Raw genomic sequence first — 13,933 nt, forward strand, 5'->3', positions numbered from 1 at the left:
CATGTTGTCGATTTTTGTAAAACGAAAGTTTATCATTTTTCTGTAAACAATTTTAAGTAATGTATGTTTATTTCTTTCAGCCAATATGATTTATTAAATTTTTTTTGTTCGGCTCCATAACATTACGTTTCTGAAGGGAAACTTAACGTCTCAAATTATGTGTTTCAGTTTAAGGTTTCCATTTTTTGGGTTTTTAATTTTCCTTGTTTCTGATTGGCTAAACCAATTTTGCAAAATGATGCACTTGGGCCGGCGGAGGAAATTGGGATAACTATATATTTGTTTGCTCTGGAAAACAGTGGAAACGAAAACCTCGAAATTTCCCAGCCCGTGAATACGAGGTGTCAACCAAACAACAATGGTGCCTAAATGTCATCCAACCAACGGTGCTTCTTTCACAACATCGAACGACCAGATTTACATTTCTTTTACTCTGGACCGGAAACTGCTGCAGAGCTTCACTTCCGGTGATGAAAATTCTTCACAACTAGAGCTCTTACTGATGAACAAAGTAAGTTAACATCTGCCTAAATTGATACAGAAATCTGGCTTCCTGATCACCCCAATGTATTCAGAACTTGCAAAGCCACGCTAGCAATTTTGTTTTTCTCATTTTAAGCGTTTCTATTTTTGTACTGGGTATAAATGAAAAAAATATATATTTTGCTGTTAAGATAAATAGCTTTTTAACAGGTACTGACAGAATGTTTGGGCTCGCTCACCATGGCATATCTAGGCCCACCTAATAAGAAAGGGGAAGGGGACACACAGTCTTCAAAAAACCGAAGATCTTGCAGCTCGCCTAACAGACATACGAAGCGGAGGAAGTTGTCAAAGACGAAAGATCTAGAACTTAGAAGTGAGGCAAGCTCGCGTTGTGAAAGTGACGTTGACAGTGATTTGAGTCCTCTCCAAGAAGAATCCGATTCTCTGAAAGAAAACATGCTGGCAACCGTAACCAAAAATAAAATGGTCTTTCCTATAAAAGAATGCCTTCCGAACTCCTCGTTCGCATCTGTACAAGATGTTGTGTCCGATTTGGCAGCAGCTGCTGCAAAGGACAACAACAACACGCCTCTCAATTTGTCTTCCAAATTTCAATGCAACCCGAAGGTTCAATTTCCTTCCTGTGACAGTTTTGTTCAATTGCCTGTGCCGCCAGGAACACCAGCAGACTTAACAGTCACCAGCAAATCCGAAATTGAAAGCATAAATGACGACAAAGAATCAGAAGACGAGGATTGTTCATCAAAATGCGAGTCACCGGAACCTCAGCTAGATAATATTCGATTAAACCTGAATGAGAGCCATAGCTTACTTTCGCCTTCTTTGCTTCATGAAAATGATCAGCTGTCGAAACCTACCAAAAGTGTAAGTTAATCATTCTAAATTCAGTGTCGTATATCTTGTGGTAGCAGTTTATCAACATTTACATGGCATAGGTTTTTACCATTATAGTCCTCAATAAATTATATACCTTAAAATACAAGATTCGAGTGAGCTAAAGGTTTTTGCTACTAGTTAAGGGTTATAATGTGAAAGACACCATAATTTGAAATATTTGGAGTTAAATTAGAGGTCACGTTTTTTTTCAAGGAAAACGACAATCTGGAAAATATTGGAACTGCAGTAGTGACACCGGCGGCCGCACCTAGTGGTAAGTCACTTTTAATTTTTAACCACTCACTTCAAAGCAAGGCGGTCGCAGTATTAATACCAAAATCTTGTTTGCAGTGACTCGTTCCGATCGCTTTCCTGACAAAATTTGTCAGATGCGATTTTCGACCAAAACAAAAAGTCGCCACAAAGATTCAACTAGGCTGTTAAATGTTCTTATGCAGCCAGCTGTTGCAAAAACTAAGAGAATCGTGCTGGACTCAAAGATTGACCCACGGACTATTTTACTTTAATTTCTATTTAAGAATCTAATGGATTAAATCATGGTTTCATTTCGGACTACAGTTTTTAATTACTTTCGATTGAATCTTCTTAGATTGTTAATTTGAGCTGAATTGTTCGTATTTGATTTAATCGGTCCACAATTGGTTTCAGAATTTGGTTGTCTGGAAAAATTGTTCTGAGTTATTTCTGTTTGGGTGATGAGATTATTTTAATTAAACCTAGATTTTGAAATACCCTCATCTATTTGTTTTTTCTTTGCTCGGGTGAGTAACCGGTTGATTTTGACAGCTTCGCTTTTTTGCCTTCACGCTGAGTAAGTTTGCTTTGGATTATTCCCAAGGGCCCATCTATCAAGATACCGGGATGGGATATAAAGTGTTGAGTTTAGAGTAAATTTAAAAGTGGGAAAGCGAGCGCAACTGAGCGTGAGTTTTATTGATTAGATTAGAAGTTTATGCTCCATTTTTCCATATCAGATGAGGGGAGATTCAGGGCATAAGGTTTGCATAAGTAGGCTATTGTTGCTAGTATTAGTTAGTAGAATCCCCAATATGATTACTATTACCTGTCATGATTCATTCGGTATTACAACTCCGTCCCTCATATGTATTAAATACAAGGCTGATGCCTGAGCCAATGTAATCATAATCGAGCTAGTATTCTAGTTAGTTGCACTTCTTTGTCTTTCTATTTGATTTGCCCCTTATTGTGTCCATTTCCAACGCCCCAAGATTTTTCCAATGCAAAATGCGCTTCTGCTGATAGACGGAGAATTCAATTCCCAAATGAGGGAAAAACCGCATTTGTAGAACGAGTAGATTAGATGACGTAACGGAATTAAAGTTTTCGATATTAATTTGAATTAGAAGTTTACTGATCTTATTTTTGACTCATACAAAATAAACGCCATAAAATCATGTGATTATTGAAGTGAAAGTAAGTCATGTGAACTTATAGGCGAACGTTTATTTGAGGCAATCAGTGGCTTTTTCGAAAAATATTTTTGTTCCGGCTTTCAAAGAAAGTGAGGAATATATATGTTCGTTTTTTTATTATTCAGACCACTTTTTACCAAACTCTGGTCCTTCAGGGGATCGATCTCTGGGGGTGCATGGTGCTAGCCGAGTGTGCGCACAACTATATTAACCTGACATGAGTATGTCTTAAATTGCTTGTTTTTTTCTCCCGAATTACAAAATCGTTCCAAATGAATTGAGTCAGCTAATTGGTTTTTTGACTCCATACACGGAACAAATTGCAACATTCAATTTTTGATATTTTCAGCATTAAATTCATAGTTTTGCCATTTTTTGGTTTACCAAAACTATACGAGACTAATTAAAGGGCAGTCGGAACATTCGGGACTTTGCCCTGATATGAGAAGTCTTGTTTTTCTGTATGCTTTTCTTTAATTGTAATTTTTTGAGTAGTTGTGCTTTGGCAATATCCGATCAATCAGGTGATATTTTGAGAACATCTTTAAAGGTCTCAATTGATTAGTTTGTTTGTTTTTGGGAAACTCATTTCCCACACGCTTGTGTATTTCGCTTGAGTGGGCAAAATATTTGCCAGTTTTTATCCGGACTGTTTTGCCACTGTTCAATTCCCCGGGCTTTGAAGAAAAAAGAATGGAATTGATAAGTAGAAATAGCAGTTTTGTTTGACTATTTCGACCTAGTATAATTCTAAGATAAGTTATATCCCAATTTTGTATCCAAGCGTTGCTATAGAAACGGCACTCAGCTTCAGTTTTTATGTTTTCACCCGTGTTTTTTTTTCAGCTAGGTTTGTTTTATACCCCCAACAATTTCCCATTTTTCCCTCTAGTTTATAAATGGAAACCGTTTTCTTTCCGTGTGTCGATTTAAACCACCAAGCAGGCTGAAATTTTTATGTCGCTATCTGTATACGTGATATCCAAAGAGTATTTCGTTTTTTTTTTTTCAGTGTTTTGTAGTTTATCTATTCTGCCACCGATAAAAAATTGTACCAAGCTTGGCTTTTTTACCATTGAATGTAGGAAAAAAGAAACGAGGTTAAACATAAAACACTGAAATCTTGCGCAATTTCCCTGCTTTGGTATGCAATGTTTAATGGTGGCGGCGTTGTTTCGTACCCCCAGTTTAAAATTCTCTGCTTTATACGTCAAATGTAGCGACATTTGGAGGGTAAACGATGAAGCAAAAACTGAACAGTTTATAACTTATATTACAATCATAACCAAAGAAGGGAAATGTTCCTGACAGCGAAAAGAAAGCTTTAAAATTAAACTAGCAAGATGGAGTTCAATTTGGAAGATAAAGAATACTTAATCAAGAAATCATGCCAGATAAAAAAATATCAAATGTTTCAAAAGTTTTATCGCTTTGCAGAGTAGGTATTTATTCACTGCTTTGTTCCATTGAAAACAGTGTTTTTTGATGTTTTATATCTTTTCTGATGCAAGTTTTGGATCATCAGACTAAATTGTGAAAGCAGGGATAATTTAACAGATTTCTCCGACTGTGTTAGAAAGAGCAGAAGAATCCCAAGACTGAAAAAGTGAATTAGGTTATATTTCTCATTTTATGGCTTCATTTCGATAGAAAAAACTTCATTCTTTCTCAGTTGTAAATTGAGAAGGTTTTTCTTCATTATTATCAGGAAGGGATTAGAAGCTCATTTGTGCTCTCCGCTTTATTTGCTAGTTTGCGAATCCCGCTTTAGGATGAGATTGATACAAAACCCCAGCGTTGTCTTAATGCTAAGCTCCATTTTAAACCCCTCCTGTTGTTGAAATTAATGCTATTTTTTACCGATGATTCTTAAGAGTTTTTTCTTCCTGAAACGAGAAGTCTGTCTTAAAATGATCTTTTTAAAAAGATAGGTGAATGTTTAATATTTAAAGATGGAAAGTTTGTGTAGGAATCAGGATAAATTATAGTTCACATTTTTAGAAAACTGCGTAGTTTTTCTTTTGTCCTCAATTTTAATGCAATTTCGTAAGTGCAGTTTCAGCAATGTCTTAAGTGCCGAGATTTTTCGGAGCAAGAGTCCATTTCTTTGCTCGAAGCAGGTGCCAAGAAACATCCTTTGTTATAATAACAAACTAGAGCCTGGAGATTTATTTGTTCTTAATTTGAAACTAATGTTTTTGCTGCTCATGTTTGGTTTCTTTTTCAATTCGTGAGTCAAAACCCTCTCAAAAAGCTATAAGCAGCTGAAATTTCACGTTTCATTGAATTTTGCGTCTTTAACCTTTGAAACCTGAGAAAATTGGAATAATTTTACTTGAAATTGGTTCCGGAGTCATATTTCAACAATTTAAAAGAAAAAATCGAGGCTATTTTCAATTATTGTTGATTCGTTTTTTATTCTAATGATTGCTAATAGTTTGAAATTCCTGAGTTATTAGACTTGAAGGAATCTTAATTAGCTCAAGCTAAGGATAAGAGTCGATTTTTTGATAAACTCGCTTCAATCTGAAGCTTTTAATTGCGTTGTGTTTTATTTAAATATTTGAAAGAATTCAAACTTTGGCATCATTTAACATTTTTAATCCCCATAAAACTAAATAGCGCATCGTAATTCCTCAAAAAGTTCTATTCAATTGGGATTCTAATCATATTGACAGTAATTACGCACTCCAAAATTGTTTTCCAGTGATTTTGATTTCGAAATTGCAGCAATTATGTTATTAGGAAACAAAAGCCCCCATATTTTGAAATATAAAACCGCAAAGTTTTAGAGAAATTTTGCACGCTGTGAATTTTTTCAAAAGGCAGTTTAAATTCCTCAAATCTTGTGGCTTGTGATTTTAGAGTGCAGGAAATAATTGTCCAGGTTTTTTTCAAGCGAAAGGAAAAATCAAAGCTAAACTGGCTAAATGTTATTTCTTTGGATTGCTTTGAAAACGCCGTCAACGCTCAATTAAATCTTCTTTTCCCGAGGAAAAATGCGTTTTTTTTCTGGACAGGTTTTGTGACAATTAAAGCGAGTTAGCATTGAAAACACAAAAGAAGTGAGGAAAAAAAGTTATCAGAGCTGTCAGTTTTGAAACAAATAAAAAGTTATCATTCTTTATTTCGGAGGAGAGGTAAGCTGTCTGTCACTTATTGGGACGCTTAGTCATCAGAAAAGGGGTGCGGGTTGAATCATTTCGATAGCAAAAACAGGAATTGGTTTTTTGAAGAAAAAAAATGAAACTGAGAAAGTTTTTGAAGCATCATCCCTGATTCATTATGAGTGTAGTGGTTACAAAAAGCAAGCAAAGCAACCGATTGTTGTTTAAGTTTTATCATTCTGTTAATTTGATTGCATGCGAATTCTAGAAAAGAAATCTTACGATTTGTTTTGAAACACCAAATCAGATAAAAAACCGTCTTGTTCTGACTTATTGTTGAAAAATTAAGGTGAATTGTTTTAAATCAAAATATGTCAGTTTTTGTTTTTAGTTTCTATCAACCACATCCCTCTGTTTAAACAAATGTCAGAAATTCCAGCTGTTTGTCATTAAACCCCCCACCCCACCAAATTATGACCTCTAAATTTTATTTAATAGGTCTTTTTATGATTGGGAGAGGCTATGATGAGAAAGAAATGAATATCTGGGCCAAATTTTTTATGGCAAATAAAAGTTGAAAAAAACTGGAAATTTTACTTGGGCCCGCAAAAATCAACATATTTCTAAAATAGAATGAACCATTTATACCTTGTAAAAATAGAAAACAAATAGATCGTCCTGTAAATGAATAATGAATTTCATCCACTATCCGCTATTATTTTAGTAGTTTAAAATTTTAAGCAGTGGATTTTCTCGACACACAAGTGTTTTTCGAACATTCAAATGACTAAAAAGGGTTTTCATGTGATACCGCTTCTGAATTTTTTTTTCGATTTAGCTAAAATCGGGCGAAAAAAGTCGTCCCTTTTCGGGCACCAGAGTTTCTCCGTGACGTGGTGAAAAATGATTATTTTGGAGCTCAAAATTGTTGGGCTTTTAAGACATTTTTTTTGGAAGTCGATATTGAAGCTGGTGAAGCCTGCCTGACCTTTGAACAAACACCCAAATTAGCGCGTGATTAACCAGTTTACAATCAATGAGTTCGCGGTGGGAAATCGCTTTTGAAAGAGCAGCAGTTGTTTTTGCAACCGATCAATACTTTTTCGACCCATTTGTGAGCTGTGCACAAAGCACAAACCTTATCACCTCTACGTTAGATGTGAATGAAATTTTGCGCAATTGATTGGTAAAACTGAAGCTGTTTCTGAAAGGATTTGCTACCCCACGCTGAGTGCTTTTTTGTGCCGATAGTAGTTATCGTATTGCGCAAAAGTGCAGATTCCTTTCTTTGTAGGCAAAAAAATAAAAGCAGCACAATTCTGCCATAAACGCTCACAAAACGTGGAAACTTGAAAGGAACGGATCACTTAGGTTGAATTATTTTTTAGTGCTAGTTTGGTTAGTTGGTTAAGTGCGTGGTTGCGTTGTGGGAAATCGACAAAAGCCTTTTTACTCTTTTTTCTTTCCCTTTTTGTTTGAATTTGGCCTCTGGCCGCGTTTCCACGTTTGATGATTTGGCTCAGCTAGGTAGTTGCGGCGCAGAGAAAGACAGGGCATCAGTTAGTTGCTTTGGGTTGCTTTCGGTTGCGCAATAGAAAGGTTCTTTCCCCTTACTTTTTCCGTTTCCCATTTGCCTCAAGCTATTTTGTGTTTGCCTTCTTTCCCACTTTTCCCCGCACTATGTGTGCTCAGTAATTCATTTCGTTTTTCCATATTTCCTGTTTGCTGAAGTAAACCCAAAAGTAATCACGCGCTGGGTCCATTTCGACAAACGACGACGCTCGTTGCTTTTACCCCCCGCAATCCACCCGAAATTTTCCCATATTCCCCTGTTGCCGTTTCCAAAGGAAATGAAATCCGGTTTTATCATTTTTTCAACTCTGGTGCTGCAGCACGTAGATAGGAAAACGAAGCGAATTAGTGAACTGTATAGCTTTGACTATTTGGACGCTTTTCCACTGTTTTATACTGGAAGCGCGCAATGCCGTCGTCCGGAGAATATTTCATTCATCCCACCCAGTGGAAATACAGATGGATCCGAAACATATAACTATTATAATATAACATACATTTGTGATAGTTGCAAGGGAAATTTACCGGGTTGCCAAATTTTTAGAGTAATTGGGATTACTCATCCATTTTGCTGGGATAAATAAAGGCAAAGGGAAATACCTGAATCGGTATGGATAAATTATGCGTAGGTAGATTATAGGTTAGCTCTGGAAATTGGAGTTTAAATTTGTGTCTAAATAAGTTTTCATTGTTCAATTCCATTTTGATTTTTATCCAAAGTTATCTCTTATGAATATGAATTAATGGATGACTGATCTCTTATTGAAATGAGAGAGCCTTTTTAAGAAAAAGTTTGCTATCTATGAATTTTAAATGAACATGTTTGACTTGGGTGAAAAGAGAAAACCAAATGCAATTCAACTTTCAAATGGTATTTGACAGTTTTTTTTTGTCTGAAAAAAGTGAAACGTCGTTTCAAGCAAAAACCTCGAAATCATGTCTGAAAAGAAAAAGACTGTTTATTTTCAAAGAAAACGGATAAAACTGTACAGGGCTGATTTAAATAATCCGGGCAAAACTAACAAAATGGGAATTTTCAAAACGTGTTTCTCAGATTAGGTTCAATTGAGAAACAAAGTGCTTAGTGGTCAGATTTAACTTTCTTAAAACTTCACCTAAATCTGAAGTTTCTGAAAGAAATTTAAATCTGACCACTAAGCACTTTGTTTCTCAATTTAACCTTATTTGAGAAACACGTTTGAAAATAATAAATAGTTTGCGATGTTGGGCCCCAAATTTTTAAGTCAAAAAAGATCATTTTGCCTCCGTTTAGTCAATCAAAATTTTGGCTCAAACTATCGAATCAATTGGTGAGCTAATCATATTATAGTTAGCGGCCTCCTTTGTAGTCCTCCAAAGTTCAAAAAAGAGTATGGTATAATCTCCAATAGTTGCGAAAAACGTATGATAAAAATAACAAACCGAACCCGTTTTTGGGGTTAAATTTTGGGCTCGAATTTCCCAAATTAGTTGCACCATATTCATTCTGGCAAAATTTTAACCATGTTTTGTTCTCATCAGTTTGTCCGATAAATTTAAATAAAACGGCATAAATGAAATTAATATTTTTAAGCAAACGCTGATATATATTTTTTAAAATAATAATTTAACTTAATATGTGTATTCTGTTTTCAGGGCCGGTTCCAAGCCATCTTGGAATGCTGGATGACTGCAATAACTTGAAATACACCCAATCTCTGAACGATATAATCATGCAAGGATTTCTCAAGGATGCACCAAAACCTGCCAAGGAGACCAAAACACAAACAGACCAATCTACCAGAAACTTCCAAAACGCCACCAAAAATGCTGCCACGTTGGGGTTCCTGAACGCCGCGCACTTTCTCTCAGGAGGAAATCTACTGACTGCCGCTCAAAATGTAAGCTACAGTAACTCGGGCCCAACTAAACCTAAACAAGCTAACAACATGACTAATTCAAATAACAGTAACGCTCACCAATTGTCATCTTTGATCGCATCGCTAACAGCCACTAACCCAGCGTCGTTGCCTAGCAATGGAAACCTGTTTTCATCTAAACCAAAAACGTCATCGTTCTCCTCGAACGGAACAAGCTCAGATGTTGCTAACAACGCGTCACCCGTTTGTAACAGCACAACTAACGCATCAAGTAGCCCAACGTCATCAATTTCATCAAACAACTCCACTTCTACTCCTAGGCGTTGTCAGAAATCACTGATTTGTGAATATGGTTGTGGATACGAGACCCCAGACGCGACATTGCTCAAAAGTCATCATGTGAGTCACTCGAATGACAGGCCATACCAGTGCAGTTACTGTGGCCACTCGTTCAAGAGGAACCACACTTTATTGCGTCATATAAGACAAGTGCACAAGATTGATACAACATCAGTCAACGGAGAACCCATGCCTATTTTGAGTGGAGTGTCAATGGTACAGCCTCACGCCCCGATTTGTTCGGCCGCTTCATTTGCATCATCTCAGACACATGAACTGTCGCTGATCCGAGACAAGTTGAAAAAAGAGTTCACCAGTCCCAGCACACCGAGTGCGAAACAAGTTGCAATGAAGCAAGCATCGTCGATTTTAGCCACTCTTTCAAACGGGTCGCGATTGACTGATCGTGATGAAGGCGAGGATATTGAAGTTGATGTGGATCAGAAACCAATTGATTTGGCCTTTAGCCGAAATGCAAGCCCAAAACCGCCTTCACTTCTCCATTGCTCTGAATATGCCATGAAGAGATCTTCGTCCCCGGTATCACTTCTAGATTTAGCCAGACCCCAATTAAGCAGTGTCTCAAATGCCAGAGCTTCCGATGCTATGAATATGTCATTTAAGAGGTCTTTCTCTCCAGTGTCGCTTCTAGATTTAGCCAGACCTCAGTTAAGCAGTGTCTCAAATGGCAAAGCTTCTGATGCGATGAATATGTCAGTTAAGAGATCTTTCTCTCCAGTTTCGTTCCTAGATTTAACTAGGCCGCAACTTAGTAGTGTCTCAAATGCGGCGAGAGCTTCCGACGTCATGAATATGTCATTAAAACACCACCCAACCCCGCCTCAAGCTTCCAACTTGGGTTCACTAAACCTAGTTATGTCAATGTAGATTGAAGTTACGCCTGGAAGGGAAAAACATTTGCAACCAGAAAACTATTTTTGTGTATAATTTGGCAATTGTATTATTTACTGCGTTTCAGCAAATTTTGTAAAATTAGCTTCACAACTTTTTATATGATTTATGTATGACTGTTTGAATTTTTTGTGAGTGCCGAGTGTGAATCACTGAAGGTTTGTCGAAATGATTTCATGTATTTGTCTTTTCGTTCATAGTTGCAGGTTCGTATCAAGATTGAATCTTGGTGCTGCTCACTTGTTAAACTAGCCAATTAACATTCAAATAGATATTTGATAGTTTATTTCATTCAATCAAAAACATCATTCCCAGTTTGACCTTTGCAATAAATCCTTTTCTGTAAATTTTGAATACCAGTGCCAAAAAACTACAATTCTTTGTAAATTTTAGCTTGTTTGTAAAATATGAATCAAAGCTTTAATCATAATCAGTGAAGTTAACTGAAAGTCTTATGGGTTTCTTAGACCAACCGATCAATTTTCAGTTAGCTTAATTAATTATTTTTAATGCACATAAAAAACTATGGTCAAAAAATAACTGCCAAATGAAAAGTGCAATGATCCTTTTCCATCATCGAAAGAAGCGTAAATATTGACATAGATTAATTTATTGATATTCTCAACCAAGTCAATCAATTTCAATCATCAAGTGACGAATCATCGCTTTAATTGCTGAAAAGTGCACTAACTACTTAACCAGTGCAATAAAATGATCTGCTACTTAAATCGAGCCAAAACTTCCAATTAAACCCAAGAAGCTAACCACAATCTTAAATTATTTTTATTTATTAGTTAGCTCAATCAATGTAATAGTTTGGAAATTGTATTTATTTTAGTACTTGCGCTGCAGTGCTCAGCACTCATTTGTTCAACGGGTTGATTGGTGATATTGCCCTTTTTCCCGTTGGAAATTTCACTATGCGATGCTTTAATTAGTCGAACGCAAAGTTTGCCTACAGGCCTCTGCAATCGGTTTAGTTCACTGAATTTATTTGATTGAGTTTTATATGGAATGTAGCATAATTTAAATTTTGATATATTAAATCAATTTTGACGATCCGAGGAAGCAGTTACGTTCAATTAAGTAAGCGGTCAGATATATTTTAGAATCTAATGATACTGAGAGTGATTATTCCTACAAAATGAGGTTCATAATAGGCAATGAATAAAGTGATTGATTTCGGTGTTTACACGAAGTCTTGAAATTTGATCACGACAAGTTTGATATTTTGCAGTTTGTAACTTCAATTCAAGTTATTTTGCTAAGATAGGCAAAAAACGCTATCCAATTACGACAGTGCTGATGCACAAAAAAAAACAACTTTTAATTTCAAAAATGGATCTTTTAAAATTTTTCATCGGATAAAATATTGTTCCAGTTTTCCGTAATTGGGTCTTTTTCATGAGCATTGTGTCAACCATTAAATCTGCCTGAGAAGCAAAGCTATATGACCATACATATTTTGTTAGAAAAAATAAAAAATCAATCACTTGTTTTTTAATAGTAATGAACGTCGTGACTCTATAGATCTTGGTGCTTTTGTTTGTTAGTTTTTAAGAGTAAAGATTGTAGTGAGTACTCTTATATAGGTCGTGATGATTTTGTATTCGTATTTTTTTCAGGAACAGTCTTAAAATTTGTTTAGTTTCAAATTTAATTTTTCGTGGTTTGACTTTTGCTTTCCTTTTGAATTCAATTCTTTTCTTTTGTTGAAAGGAAGGCAAACTGCAGTATCGAACAAGAAAAGCGTAAAGAGCACGAAAATGATCGAGTTTTAGCTTCGAAAATGAAGCCTAATTATGGGATTCGCCAGCTACAAAAAAAAATTACATATTGATCAATGATGAAGTTTTCTCAAATTGGGTTACTTTAATCAAAAAAGCACCAATCATTAATTGTTCGAGAAATTCGAAGGCATATATATTTTTTTTTAAATTCGAAATTTGAAGTTTTTTCAAAAACAAGCCAGTTTTTTTTCAGTTTTCTTGCGCTCATTACTATTGTCCAACTGTCAGTTGGCTATGTTTTAAGAGTCGATGAACGTACTTCAGATTCTTATATAAATCGGGGTGTTTTTTGGTCGTTTTTTTTCAGCAAAAGCCTTAAAATGCTCTAACTACAGATGTGCAATCATTAGCTCAAAGGCAGGCGAAATTCACTCTCTATATACGAAAGAGGAGATGACGCAAAAAACGTGATCGATTTCTATTTTCGAATTAGATTTTACGATTTCTCATTGGAATACAATCTTACACTCCAGTTGTCCTTGGAATAATTTTGAAAAAATACCAGTCAAGTTTTTTTTTAAATTCAAAGAGCTGTAAAGCCATATAATTTTTTTGAAATTAATTTTTTTTTTCAATTGATTGAGAACTTTCTAATTTTATTGAGACTGTTAAAACTGTCTGGTGACAATGTTCATTCCGTCCACTTCCTGAATTAAGAAGAATGCACGACGATAATTTTGTTGTGCTTTTGTGCGAATACCTCAAAGAAAGCACGTTGAGGAATGAAGGTGGTAGCACATTAGCTACCACTTTAAATTCAGACGTAAACCAGATAGTAAAGAAATAAATTTTGAAAAACTGTCGAAAGGTTGAAAAAACGCGTTTGAATTTTTGTTTCTCTGCTTGTATATGAGAGGTTGAATCTTCAATCGAATGTTTTTGGGTTTTTCAAATTTTGGGGTTGACAAACAGTACAGTAGAAGCACTTGAATTATTGAAGAATACATGCAACCTATCAACGAGCTCCCTTGACTAACTCAAATTGTTGAAATTTTTAGTTAGGTTACTGCATTTACAGCCCAGCTGAGACATTCTGTGCATTATGCTAAAAAATAATCCATCACCAAAAAATTGTCGGCCTAATTTTTGTCTGATTATGCGCTGACGGCTTAGTTGCCATATAAAATCTGTATAAATCTGTAAGAGTTTTTAACTTTCTCCTGTAAATTGTAAATTTATGAGTTTTTTCCCTTTTTGCTTTTTGCTTAAAAGCTGTTTTCTCGCTTGAATTAATGACGTCATTATAGCGCAAAAGTGAAAAGCTAAAATTAGATTTTCTTAGAGAAAAGGCCTTGAAACTACTGGTTTGTCCGATTAAGGTCAGTTTGCCATCAAAAATGTTTACAGATTTTTGAGATGGTTGAAAAACGTTTTTGATAACATGTTAACCGGAAGATGTTTACCTTATTATTTTCGGATGACTTTTTTGTCATATTATCTGTTTAAATTGCCGATAATTTACAGATGTTGGAGCAGGTTTTTTAGATCTTACAGGATACGAGAGTGCGCCACAAGCT

The 13,933-nt window shown here is 35.5% G+C and overlaps 3 protein-coding genes across 3 annotated transcripts in view; all 3 read left to right on the forward strand.

Annotated features, from left to right (window-relative positions):
* The window catches only part of LOC134841220 (probable splicing factor, arginine/serine-rich 7), a 446,664-nt gene that overhangs the window by 54,715 nt on the left and 378,016 nt on the right, over positions 1-13,933 (forward strand). The gene's annotated exons all lie outside the window — the stretch shown is intronic.
* Positions 1-13,933, forward strand: part of LOC134841221 (glycerol-3-phosphate dehydrogenase [NAD(+)], cytoplasmic-like) — a 219,769-nt gene that overhangs the window by 54,710 nt on the left and 151,126 nt on the right. The gene's annotated exons all lie outside the window — the stretch shown is intronic.
* On the forward strand, positions 140-11,672 carry LOC134842059 (uncharacterized). The gene is made up of 4 exons (XM_063858213.1): positions 140-511; positions 694-1,371; positions 1,597-1,657; positions 9,152-11,672. Exons 1-4 carry the CDS (start codon positions 359-361, stop codon positions 10,600-10,602), a joined length of 2,343 nt encoding a protein of 780 aa, XP_063714283.1. The 5' UTR covers positions 140-358; the 3' UTR covers positions 10,603-11,672.

The sequence above is a fragment of the Symsagittifera roscoffensis genome, chromosome 3 (assembly GCF_963678635.1).
Source record: "Symsagittifera roscoffensis chromosome 3, txSymRosc1.1, whole genome shotgun sequence".
Taxonomy (NCBI): Eukaryota; Metazoa; Xenacoelomorpha; order Acoela; family Convolutidae; genus Symsagittifera; species Symsagittifera roscoffensis.